At 43.1% G+C, this 13,734-nt stretch overlaps 1 protein-coding gene across 2 annotated transcripts in view; it reads right to left on the reverse strand.

The window, feature by feature from the left end:
- Positions 1 to 10,833, reverse strand: part of THSD1 (thrombospondin type 1 domain containing 1) — a 21,279-nt gene extending 10,446 nt beyond the window's left edge. For both annotated transcript variants that reach the window (XM_010170807.1, XM_010170806.1), the window contains exons 1-2: positions 10,692 to 10,833; positions 4,368 to 5,330 (exon numbers count right to left, since the gene is read on the reverse strand). In XM_010170807.1, the coding sequence (XP_010169109.1) occupies positions 4,368 to 5,330; positions 10,692 to 10,749 (1,021 nt within the window). In that variant the 5' untranslated portion in view covers positions 10,750 to 10,833. The remainder of the gene's footprint in view (positions 1 to 4,367; positions 5,331 to 10,691) is intronic.
- Positions 10,834 to 13,734: the final 2,901 nt, after the last annotated feature.

Here is a 13,734-nt window from a genome sequence, read left to right on the forward strand (position 1 = left end):
AGATGAACAAAATTAATCTCTGCTGTCGGCAAGCGCAAGAGACTTCACTCGGAGTCACACGAAAGTTGAAACCGGTCTCCAGAGTGTAACTAAGAACTGTAAAAGAAAGTTAATTAACACCAGAAATACAAAGAAAATATGCCCATTTCTATGCTGTAGCATTACTGACTAATTTTATCAGCCTCAACCCAAATGTTTCAAGTGGGATACAGGCTATGACACAGAACATCCTCCTAAGTCTCACTGCTGGGGACACTTAAATCCCAGATAAGCAAAGCAAAGTACAGGATAAAGCATTGAAAATAATGAGCCTGCAGTGTGTCTGTCGCTGGGTAAGCTGACCCAACAGAGTTTCCTACCTCAGACATTCAAATACTGCTGTCAAACACAGCGAAAAAATTATCTGCATGACTCTCTCTAAGTCACCTGTGTGAAACAGTTACAGCCCCACTGAGATGAATGAAGTGACTCACATCTTGCTGTTATTTTTTCACAGGTTCTCCAGCGGGAGTCTACAGAAAGCTGCACAAGCGCTGGCTCACATTTAATAGACATATTCCCCACCTTTAATAGATATAGTCACTGTCTTAAGATAGCACAAGCTTTTTTGCAACTCCCATTCCAAAACTGATGGCCTGGGCTGGAAGAGCTGCTGTCCTGGCCCACTCAGGGCCATGTGGAGCCTTCTCCTTCCAGACACAAGTCGGATTCCTCTTGCACAGGCTGAACTAAACCTAGCTGGGATGAGGAGTAAAGAGCAAGATCAACTAAGGGTCAGGAATATAACTGATGTGTGATCTATGGAAAATGGGTGTGGAAAAATAATCTTCTGTTATCTCATCCTCTGTGGTTTGGATGAAGATAATTTTAATGATTTCGGATCTTTGATCTTTTCAAGACGATATCTCTGCTTCATAATAATAAAGCATATTCTAAATGAAGTAAGAACTGGCTGAGTGACAGATTTGATACGCAATTGTCAACAGAAAACCATCACCGAGTGGGAATGCACTTGGAGAGATTCCAAATGGATTAGTATAAGGCTCTGTGCTGTACAATGCTTGTCTAGTTGACACAAAAATAAATATAAAACTATTACTGAGAAAATATGTCACTCTTGTGATGACATAAGTAGATAGTACACCTGTATGGGACAACATAGGTCACCTGCTAAGTCAGAATAACTCAAGCAAAGTAGATTGTAAATCAGGAAAATGTAAAATGGAGGAAGAAGGGATACAAATTGTACCTGCAGGATGGTAGACTATATATTGAAAGGTCATACGCAAAAACACTTCAAGAGGAGTGTACAGGGTAAAAGTTAAGGCAAAATTAGCTAATGCAATCAGTGAAAATTAAAGTAGAGGAGCACTAGGTAGCTGCTCAAAGGACATTGGCAAGGAGGACGTCAGAACACAGTACCCCAAGCTGGCAACCGTGTCATCAAATAAAAGGACTGTTTAAAAAAATGGAAATGGAGCCCAAAAAAAGCCAGAAAATTAATCAAATCCTGAAGAAAATACCTTCCAACTAAAGACTTAATCTTTTCAGTTTATTAAAAAGAACACTGAGATTATCTGGCAGGACTGAGATGATCTGGATGTGCAAAGGCCTTCGCGGGGGGAAGACAGAGGACAGGAAACAGCTGTCTCCTCTAGCAGAGAGCAGCAGAATAAGAGCCAGTCACTTGAGGATGAAGCCAGATGAGCTTTAGTTATGAAACACATAAGAGTTTCCCTTTAAAAAAAAAAATAAATCAGAGCAGAGTATTGAAAGAAATGACCAGAAGCATCTCTATTTCATGGTGCCTTCAGCAAAAGACTGGATAACTCTCTGGAGGGTTAAGCGGCAGTCGAATGCAAAGACTCGTTGTGGGACTCAACACTGGGGTAACTGGATGAGAAGTGATGGCCCATGCTGCACAGGAGACCAGACTAGAGCATTTACCACCTCTCCTTGCTTTAAACTGAGTGAGCTCAGGAAGTCCAAAGCAGAAAATAAGTGACTTGTGGAGAGGCGCCTGTTGTGCAGCAGCTGCACGTTTTGAACAGCTCTCAGGGATCCAGGTCTACGCAGTGCCCTGCAGCAGGGCAAGGGACACTTCAGAGCCCAGGAGAGGGCTTTCCAAAACAGCCAGGAGGGGGATGGCCAGCGCAGGTTCACTCTGCCTGTCCTGGCTTCAGGCTGATGCACCCCTCCCAAAACACCTCACTCCTTTCAGATGCTGCAGGCTTTGAAGTCTCGCAGATGCAGGCACGAAGTCAAATGTGCTGCAGTCTAATTAATTTCAGGTTGACATTTTATTTATGGCTATGCAGTGTGGTTTCACTTTCATCGGCTCTGTAGATGTGACACTTCTAACTTGGCAGCTATTGACTCAACTCTGTTCTACACAGGCATAGCCTGATTCTTTCGACTGGAGTTGTTAGGATGGTGTTCTCAGGGAACCCAAGGAAACAAAGCAGATTGAAGGGAGTCATTGCTTAAGGTGGATCTCATCAATTCAAACAGTCAAATACTGGGCACAGAAACATACCTATGTCACATCCTAGGTATTCATCTCCCAGGGTAATTATCTAGATCGCATCAGTGTAACATACCACCCCAGCACAGAGAAAGAATGAGAATTCTCTCTTCCTTTTTCCTTGAGAATTATCTCCATTAAGAAAATAACATGCTTTCATTTTTAGATAAGACCTTCCTATGCCAAAGGAAGAGAGTGAGTGCCAACAGAGAATGCAGATGGGAAGTTAAGATGAAGAGAAGAACTATGTACCAAGTTTGGCATACGGTGAAAATGGAGGTCATTTTTAGTACAGAGTGTTAATTAAAGAACTAACAGGTTTAGAATTTATGAAACAGTACAAAGCAAGACCACATGACACTAGGAACCTAATTAAGGTAGGCTGTGTCTGGACTGTGTGCTATGGAGCATGTCCTACACTCCTGGTCTCCTGACGACCCCACTCAGAGACCTGCCCATGAAGTGGCTCAAGTTCCTGCAGTTCCTTCTCAGGGAGACCAGGGTGGGGAGGTGCAGAAAATGGTGCACATCTCAAACCTTTCAACCCAAACTCTTTGAAGTGTTTACATGGGAAAGACTAATTCATTCGTATGGACACAAGCCTGCTCCAAATGAGAACATTTCCTTTTCCATTCCAGGGTGTAGGCAGCACAATCAAACCCACCCCGATCCCCTTGTGCACATACAGCACATCCCTCGCTGTGGTTGCCTTCCACAAATGAAGGATGAGAAGGACATTCGGCTCATCTGCTTCCTCTGCCATGCTACTGTGATTTGTAGACTCTGCCAAACCACAGACTGTCACCTCTGAAGCTACAACTGTGTAAGATGTACAGATACAAATAGAATGTATAGATATTCCTTAAACAAGGCTGAGGAATGGGCTCAAGCTCTGTCTTGTGATCACTAACTGTGATCACTCCTTAACCATGATCATTCATACTCCTAGATATGGTTTTGGCTTCTGCCCACAAGCACTCTCCCAGACCATGCCTGGTCATGGCCCAAAGGACTACATGGACCACAGACTGTTCCTAGCTGTCCGTTTGCATGATTCTAATCTCTTCTGGGAGGAAAAGTTTACCTGTAGGAACGTGATCCATGATCTGCCAGGTGGCCTCATGGGTCAGAAAATGCACCCTGGTCTGTTTTAAGCAGCAGAGACACGTCTTGAAAGGCTGCTTGAAAAACCTGCAAGCTGTCCAAGTAACACGACAGTGTCTTTCACTATGGCCAAATCCTGATTCATCTCACCAAAATTTGTGTATCTAGCAGGTAGGACTCTAAACTCCTACAGCAAATGGGATAGAGAAAAAGACACCCAAGTGAGGATTCAGCCCATGTATCCTCTATACCCATGAAACACCCTTTTGAGATGCCTGCCCCTCTTGACTAAAAAATCAGACAACTACACAATGTTGGACCGTTGGCTTTTAGACACTTAGATGTAGGTAAGACTGATTCCACCTCTAGTGTCTCCAAAGGGCCAGATCTACTGCAATAGCTTCTTATCTCACTGAGAGAGACAAGTTTCAGTTTTACCCAGACTAGATAGATACATCATTCAGAATGGTTTTTGTTGGGGCATTTTCTAACTTAGTACAGCTTTAAGCTACCACAGTGGCATTTGTTACCAAATGTCCTTGTGTACGCCTCTACCTAACGGTCTACTCCATCTTGTTCCCATCTGCATATGACATTACAACTGTTTTGTCTGGTGTAGGAAACCCAAGAAAAGTAGGTATTCAGTAGGGCACACCACAATCAAACCTGTTTATCATTACCCATGTTGGCTGGGAAGAGTGCTGATTTTGGCTGAAAGAGGACAAACATCGGTACAAACCCATATTCCTTTGGATCATCATACACTCCTTAACTCTTGTTGGGAAATGGCTTCGGTTTGAGAAATTAAAGAGGTCAAAGCAGTATTTGTTCCTCCCCACATCAAACAAAGTGCAGTTAAACTCTGTCCTGTTGTCTCCTGGGTGAAGGGTGTTTTCATACAGCCAAGTTGTTCTTTGAGGATGCCTGAGAGCCTCTTTATAGACGGCAATTTTTCCGCTGATAGAAGTACAAGGTGGAGAGACTATGAAGACCTGAACCGAAGTTTTGCATGTTGCTTCTGGTGCCACAACTAGTCTGTATCCAAATTTGTGGAGGAGATCTATGGGTCCTATGGAGGCAATGATGGACTGTGTTTCTAATGATTTCAGCAACACAGTGATGTATGCTTCCTGCCCAACAGGTGGGCAATCAAACTCTACCCACTGCGACCTAGAAAGCAGAATTCCTTTGCTAGTTCTAATGCCCAGAGTCTCATCAGAGCTTACTCTTCCGAATTCATAAAGGGTGCTGGTGAATATCACATCCAGTGAAACCACTGTCTCGTTCATGGCACACAACTGCTCATTTGTAAAAAGTCCAACCTGAAGGGAGCTCCCAAGCACCTCTGAACTCCTGTTCAAATCAATGTGAAATATAGGCCATTCCACATGGAGGGTAGACATGCTTCTTCCGCTCCACTGGGCAGCACTGCTGTTATCACTGGGAGAGACCATTCTGAACAAGAAGTCCCCAGCACTCTTGAAATGGAAACACTTGAACTCTATCCTCCCTTGGGACTGATTCGCTGGAAGCTGTTTTCTTGCAATTATCTCACTGGTGCTGGCATCCAGCAATAGGATGGACAGATGCTCCGCCGTCGCGTTACCACCACTATAGTACTGGTATTCCACAGACACTGTGTCATTGCTGAAGGCTACATGACCTGGGCGCTCCAAAAGGAGATACTCCACTTCGCCGAGAACTGAAAGGAAAACAGTTTCACAACAGTATTAAGAACCAGAGAAAAAACTGATTGTTCATCTACCTTATGGAAGAAAACAAGGATTTATAAAGTGGATATTTAAGAAATGGTTCTCAAACTTCTATGAATCAGTTCACAAAAAAAAAAGGGTCCTAGCTATAGTAATTAAAGCTCACCACCTCTCCTTTGTGCAGGGACATGGTTTGGAGCAACTCAAAGCCTGCTGCAGTAACATGTTCAGGAAGGTTAAAAAAAAAAAAAAAAGATTCACAGAAAACTTTATTTATAATCAGAATAGATTCTCAAACTTCTCAACTTCTTTCACTTACAGATTCTTAAAGTCCACTTCATAGTGTCCAACTGTTGTTCTACTTACTTTAGCTGTAATTTAGAAAAAAAAAAGGACAGTAGTTTCTTAATACAGAAACATGAAAAATGTCCCTCAAATAAAATAGGAAGTCTGCATGATGCTTTTTGAAGCCTCTTCTCTTGCTCTGTCTTATGAATCTTTCATTTTGCTCATTTGCATCACAGAGACACTTGAGTGAAAGGGCTGAAAATAACAGTGATGGTGACTGCAGCACTTTTCTTGTCTCAGATGTGGTGGAACATGTCTAAATGACATCATTTCATTATAAATGGCGCAGTCTTTTTAAATGCACTTCTTGCATGGCCATGTTTTTGCAAGTTGCCAAATTATCCTGAGACATGCTGTAACTAGTGGGGATAGATGATATCTAAAGCAATGCATTGGGAAGATCACATTTCTGTTCTCAGCTCAGCTAGCTTTTCTGTGTTGCTTGAAACTTAAGAATTGCAGACATAGAAAGGTTATCTGAAAAATGGGAACTGCATACATCTCTTCCAGATACAGAATGTGCTGTGAGACATCTTTATTTAATTAATTGTCTGGGAAAAGGCTTCTGAGTCTTGGATGAAAGGTGCTACAGAAGTGTAGAACTTCAGTTAAAGCAATCCTTTCATAAGTAGTATCAACTAACAATACTTTGACTTGTTAAATCTGTTACACATGTCTTAAGATTACCTCAAAGAAAGCTTTGCTGGAAAAACACTGCAACTGCCAAGGCAAGCAGGCAGCAGTCAGGAGTAGCAGGACTCATCTCACATAATATCAGACGCCTACCACTCTAACCTTCAATTTGAGTTAGTCACCTTGGATTCACTTTCTTGTCAGCAGGGAAAACCTTCAGGAAGAAATTCATCTGACCAGCTATAGAAATTTACATCAGGGTGAGGTGCAGGATGCACTAGGAGAGCCTATTACTCTCCACCAGCTATAACACGTCCGTAAAATAACCAGCTCCAACCACATCCGTAAAGTCTGAATGAAGGCGGCACACACAGCCTCACACGTATAAATCACCCATATCCTCTTACACAGATGTACCATAACTCAGTCCTTCATTTGCATTTCCACAAGATGCCGCTTCATTTGGCAGAGGGATTGTGCTCGTTACCAGAGGGTTCTTTTTGTTCTCATTCTTCCATGGGTGGTCCCATGTATTATTGCCTGCACACCATCCAAAATCCATCCTGATAACACAGAATTATTATTTCCCTCATGGACTCTTCTATTGTGCTCTTATCATAGTGTATTAGTGTATTAAAAATATTATTGAGTTTATCCTTCCAATATCCCCAAAAGATGAAAGGGTGACACTATTCTTGTCTAGCAGGTTAGGAACCAAGGAACAGGCACAAAGGTGAAAACTGGCAAGTAACTGTGGATGCCCTAAGAAACCCCACACCTGATTTTAAACATCATGGTCCTTCAGACATCCAAAGCAGGACCCCACTGAGCCCAGCTGTGGTGAGCACATGGCACCCTAGCAAACCTGATCTCAACTCAGACACTCAGAGAGCAGGAAACAGCCCCTGAATGCCTGTGAGAAATGGCTCTCTATGAATTGCCCAGCAACACATTCTCCTTGCTCTTCATGTTTTGATACCGTTGTCTGTGCCTGCCCATATTTTTCAGTTCTGCTCTTACTGGCACCTACTGTCAGTATCTCATGGGTACTATCCTAACTCTACTACCATTACTACAGATCTCCAAACTCCCACCCTCATCTCTTTGCCTTAGAGCTCTTCTACCTTCTCCTGTTACTTGGGCCTGCAATTAACTCCAGCAAGTTCCCAACTTTCTGGCTCACTGCTATCATGACAGCAGAGAGCACAGGACAAGCAGCTCTAGTGCCCAGTATTACAGACGTGGGGGGACACTGCTGCCCTGGGCTGGAGCGCACACAGTATTGTATGGGGCCGGCAAGAAAAGCCAGTGGGAGTTGGGGCATGCTTGGACCCTTCCGAGAACTTCATCACTAGTTTACCTGCAAGGACTTAGATCTGGACCAAGTCTGGGCAAATCTTTGTAAGGACAGCAGAAAGCATGTCCCAGGCCACCATAAGCACTCTAACAAACATGAAGTTCCCACAGCTGTGTTAGAATTTCCTGGTGAAATGGTTACCAATTGCTGGGCTTTGTTTCTTTGAACATGGACAAAACGTTGCATTTCTCTACAAGGGAACTGTCTAGCCTCAACTTAGCTGAAACATCGTACGAGAAAAAGAAATCGGCCCAAAAAATTTCAACCTCATGCTTTAAACTTACAGCAAAAACATTGAAGTGATAGTAATGGAAAGCACTGATGTCTGTACCTACTGCTCTACTGTCCTTACCCTCTTTTATAACTGTCTTGACTCTCTTGCACTCTTTTTTATTTGGAATGGCTCAGATGAGAAGAATTAACACCACTGTGTATGTGTGTGGGAGGACTGGAGAAAGGCCAGTGGGACTGGGACTGACATGTAGCTCCCATCAAACCTAATGCAAGATCATTTGGGAAATGAGGACAATGAGGATTACTGGGGGATGCTGTTACAGCACTGCAGAGATCTGGCTGGTGCACCCCAGTTCACAGCACCCTTTCCCCCATCTTTGGTTAATAACACAAGAACTTTGCGCTCCTGGGCAGCTCACATAGCAGTTTTTCATGATGTTCCAAAAGGCACCAATTAGAAGTAGCCAGGTTCCACCACAAGCTGCTTCAGCTGCCCTCCAGCCTACTGTGTATGCATGACTGTGTCACATGCCAAAACTTGGTCTCAGTTGTTTGGACAGCCAGTCAGGGGCAGCTTTCAATGCATTTGTATATTTTTGGTTGTCGTTACAATGGTCTCCCATTGAATGGAGCCTGGCTGTGGCGCCAGCAACCTGCCAGAGGAGTCTTTGCAAGAACTCATGCTTAGAAAGATCAAAGGGAAATCCTTGTTTTCACTGAAGAGCAAGAAAAATTATTTGAGGGTGCTGTTCTGATATTTATTTGTTCTTAACCGTGTTTTAGCCAACTTGGGTTGTGCTGTTGGCTTGTCAGCCACCAGCAGCAGCACAGAGCTAAGAAGAACAAACACATCAGAAAAACTGATAAGAAATGAGAATACTGTTTTGTTGTATGTTAGGGCTTTTTTAAGCATTACAGTAATTTTCCAGAGCACACTGGATCATTTAAAAAATAGTCTTGGTCTGAAACAGAAAAGTATATGCATGAAATAGTTATCTAAAAACTATATACACGTGTGATACTCAAGGATGTCTACACAGAGAACTGTTTGGAAGTAATTTTCTGTATTATGGACTACCCTTTAACTGGAAATAAGGCAAAATATAATGCACTTAAAGTTTGGAGCAGAGATTTAGCTCTTTAACTGCATCTTGTAATTATGTACCACGCCACACTCTAAAAAGTTCAGGAATAATAGGCTTTACCTCTGAGTCAACTAGTTGTGAATGCCTACAGGACTGGCTCACCAAGAACCAGTAGATATTGCAATCATTCAACTCCCTACTTGGGTTAAGCAAATTTAATACTTACTTTCACTGTGTTCCCCACTCAGTGCAGTGTTCCTAACTTGGCTAGTTAACTTTGTCTTATTAAAAGAAGAAATGGTACTAAAAGCCATAGACAAGTGTCTCCACTTCAACTTGGAATTAAGATCATCAAAAAGATGGCAATTCCAGGTTCTTTACACCTCCTAGTGACACCTTGTTTTAGAGCCAAGATAGAGCAAGCACAGGGGCATGAGTAGCTGAGCATACTCGGTATTCAGTCATTACCTATAATCAGATTTTTCTCACTCATACAAGGAGAGCAAACTGCATACATTTCTGGTCTGTTTCTCTCCTTTGTAAGACATCTTCAGCTGTTTGGTGTGAGAACGACCTGACACCATAGTTCATTCCATAAGCAGGGACTAAGCAATCCTTTTTCCATTTTTTTTCCATGCTATAGACATTTCAGCAGTGCATGGCTTAATCCTTTAGCACGGTTTGACAATGTCCTACAGCTGTCAGAACACCTGCCTTTAAATTAGGAATGTAATTTTTGAAAACCTACGTATTATTGAGGAATTACAAGTTCCATTTTTAAAGTTTGTAATTCACTGCGCAATAAAGAATTAATACCTTTGCAAATATACTTCCTACTTAGTATGCTCTTGGAAAAGATAAGACACCATGCATAGGATTGTCCCTCAGTTTGTAGGCATCTTATGGTTGTCCAACTTTAATTTAGATGTCTAATCTCCTTCCTTGGCAGCTGATGGTGAGAAGGAGATGCTTTTTCATTGCATACATCTCAGACCGCAGACGGGTTGGAGCTGCTTTCAGTATGTGTTGATTTGTGTGCGGACTGCTCAGATGAGACTGTCTGCCTCTGACTAGCTGCCTAATCTTACATGACTAAAACTGAATGAGTACGAATACTACCCTTTGGCTTATTATATGGTCAGAGGAAATAACACCTCTGTTGTTCTCAAAAGTTCTCTAAGTGACAACTTAGGTCCATTGGAGCCTAAGGGTGCCTGTGCTGTAGATACTTACATCTCAGCCAACAACCATAGGCTCCTCTTACAGTTAATGGAGAGAAACAGGTATGTTTGGCACAGTTCTGCCCATCCTGGCACAGATATCTAAAATATGTATTATTAAAGTAGGTCTGTCTTCCATGATGTTCACTCTGAAACATGAGTCTTACAAGAGAGCAGAATTCCAGTTACTGCTTCTAACACAGCCAGTCCCTCAGTGATGCCCACGGAAATCTGTTCATTTATCCTCTGAGCACATTTACAGCTGGAAAGGTTCCTGCCACTCTGATCTTAAAGGGGCAGTTTATGCAAGTTGCATTTTCCACATAAATATTGCATAAGTTCTAGGCTATATTCTGTGCACATCTGTGGCTTCTGTGGCGTACGATTTCAACAGATCACCTGTAAACAGCACCATCCAAAACCACCGTGTGAATACACATCTCAGTGTTTTCCCTTGGTAGCTCTAATACTCACCGTAGTCACAGAGCACTACTAACAATAGATTTGAAAAATCTTTCAACATCTGTTTCATTCTGGCCAGTGAGATCCCAGGTCCTTTTACTCCTCATGTCCTTCTTCAGCTCTGAAGTGCAGGTACTTTATTCCAAGAACACCTGAAATTTCAAAAATTACAGCTATGTTGACTTTGCTTCATAAAATACAAGAAGGAAATCATCCCACTAATAAGCAAAAAAAATTCCACTATTAATCAACATTTTTCTCCCATTTACTTAACAATTATGAATACTGTATCAATGGATCTGAACAAACACAACTACAGTTCATGGCACAGTAAATTTTCCCTCCTGAAATATCAGCTCCTGAGCCAAACAACGAAGACAGGGCACAACAATTTACCTTTGCACTGCAGTAAACTGCTGCTGTGCATGTCCTGTGACAGTGAAATAACATGTATTTTATACAAAATGTAACTCTGACCGCAGCACATACTGATATTGGAGATCTACTGCTGCTACACAATTTGTATCACTTACTGCCAACCGCTTTCAAGCATGAAAGAGACTCAGTAGGAAGCTACCATTTTTGTCCTCAAACTGCCTCGTTATTCAGGCCCAGTAATATATTTAGTTATCTCACTAGATTTATAAAAGATCTATAACTGCCTTTTATGTCATCTAGACTGATCAGATGGAGAAGGTGCTAACTTCCACTTTTTCCTCTGTCATTTTTTAAGTTTCCATTCTCTGCAGCCTTGGTTAAGCCAACAAAAAAATCGAGTTCCTTTTGGCAAGTTTCACAATTTTATGTCCATCTGCTTTTAAACTCGTGTTGATGAGTCTCATAACAATCGCATAAAACAGGTTGCAAGCACAGTGATAGCAGCAAAACCAACAGTTTGCTTCAGAAACAGACGTAGGGGAGAACCTAAAAAGAGAAGATCTAGCTCAAGGGAGCCATTCTCAAAATATAAGAATTGCTCTTTTGTACTGCACAGGAGTGTCAGGAAGTGAGTCTTACTGTGCTCACCGTCACACAAACATGCAAGAAAGTTCTTGTTCCGTAACATTCACAACCTAATTCTATGTGGGAAATCTGGTGCTGGAGGATGCATAAATTAGGAGCGAACAAAGCTGCAGAGCATAAAGGTAAAACATAGGAACCGGGTACGGCAAAGACCAGCTACGTCTTTAGGAATCACAAATGAGATATTTCAACAATTACATTGCTAGACTTGCTGAACTAAGAGACAGCAGACGTGTTATTTGAAAGCTTTTTAAACTGTTCTCTGTGCCAAGTGGCTGGAGAGAATAATTTCTAAGAAAAAGACTGACAGCATGGCTTTGCTCAGTAAAAGCCCATTACAGTAATAGTTGTACATATCTGAAGGGAATAATCATCATCCGGCCCACAAACTTGACAAGGCTCCAGAAAGAGTTAGATAGGGACAGTGATACCACCACCACCCACAGTTTCACTTGATACGCCATAAATTACAGGAAGACAAACCTCATGCCTCAAGACAGGGGTTGGGCTGCTGGCAGGAGAGCCAGCCTGCTGCCCCGGGCAGCCACTCCGCATGGCTACCGGCAGCAGGCATCGTGTCGGCGACATCGTTCTTTTCATGTGTCATTATGGATCATCAATCGATTAATTAAAACAATGAATCAAAGTGGTCCAAGGAAGAAAAAGCAGGTTTCATTTAAAAAAAACCCAAAATTGCAATAGATGCCTTGGTGTCTAGCACAGCTGCTCAAGGAAAACAGCAGACGTTTCGCAGCGGTGCTGTAAACTGCTCTGAAATCAAGAGAAGAAAAATGCTTTGTGTGCCGCAGCCGCGATCGTGCTGGATGATTTAACGGGTCCCTTCCATTTCTAGCTTCCCTCGCTGTGTATTTTTCAAATGGCTTTTACAAATACGTCTTTCAGAGAGTCACACACTGGCAGGTGAAATTCAAATAATCCTAATCTCAATTTAATGAGTGACACATTGCAGAGAGGAGACAAAGCTACGGAAGGGAGAACAAATCTTTGGGAAGAAAGAAAAAAAGCCTGCATGGACAAACACAATCAAGACAGTGACCTTGCATCTTAATTTGTACGTGTTAGTCCAACCCAGGCAAATAGTCTTGTGTCCAGTTCTGGGCCCCACAGTTCAGGAAGGACACGGAACTGCTTGAGAGAGTCCAGCACAGAGCCACCAAGATGATTAAGGGAGTGGAGCATCTCCCTTATGAGGAAAGGCTGAGGGAGCTGGGTCTCTTTAGCTTGGAGGAGACTGAGGGGTGACCTCATTAATGTTTATAAATAGGTTAAGGGCGAATGCCATGAGGATGGAGCCAGGCTCTTCTCAGTGATGCCCAGTGGTAGGACAAGGGGCTGGAGCAAAGGCTGGGTGTAAGCTGGAGCAAAGGAGGTTCCATGTAAACATAAGAGAGTGACAGGACACTGGAACAGGCTGCCCAGAGAGGTTGTGGAGTCTCCATCTCTGGAGACATTCAAAACCCGCCTGGATGCCTTCCTGTGTGACCTACTGTAGGTGATCCTGCTCTGGAAAGGGGATTGGACTAGATGATCTTTCGAGGTCCCTTCCAACCCCTGACATTCTGTGATTCTGTGAAAGCAGCATGGCTCACGAGGCAGGGCGCCAGCAGGCGGCACAGGAGACCCGACCTCTGTTCCTGCCATCCCCAAGCACACCATGTCAGCAAACTACAGCATTAATCTGCTCCTCTCTTTCCTGCTCTGTATTTATAGCGCAGCTTTTTCAGAACACGGACCCTCTCTAACTAAGCCCACGGAGAGAGCCCAGTGCCAGGGCCCTCGGGTGTTTCGGTAACGCCGATCATTCATCGGACCAAAATCTCCTTCCCTCTCACCCTTCCCTCTGTGTTATCTTGGCTCTCTTGGGAAAGGACTCTGGCGAGCAGCGCGGGCAACACCCAGGCTAGAACTGGAGTGTTTGAAACGGTACCAAAACTAACTTCCAACGAGCGAGATCGGGTACCTCTGGAAGCCTAGCCCGGGGCTATTTCGTGCTCCACAAGCCTCTGCCCTC

This window comes from Antrostomus carolinensis, unplaced genomic scaffold (assembly GCF_000700745.2).
Source record: "Antrostomus carolinensis isolate BGI_N321 unplaced genomic scaffold, ASM70074v2 scaffold14816, whole genome shotgun sequence".
Classification (NCBI taxonomy): domain Eukaryota; kingdom Metazoa; phylum Chordata; class Aves; order Caprimulgiformes; family Caprimulgidae; genus Antrostomus; species Antrostomus carolinensis.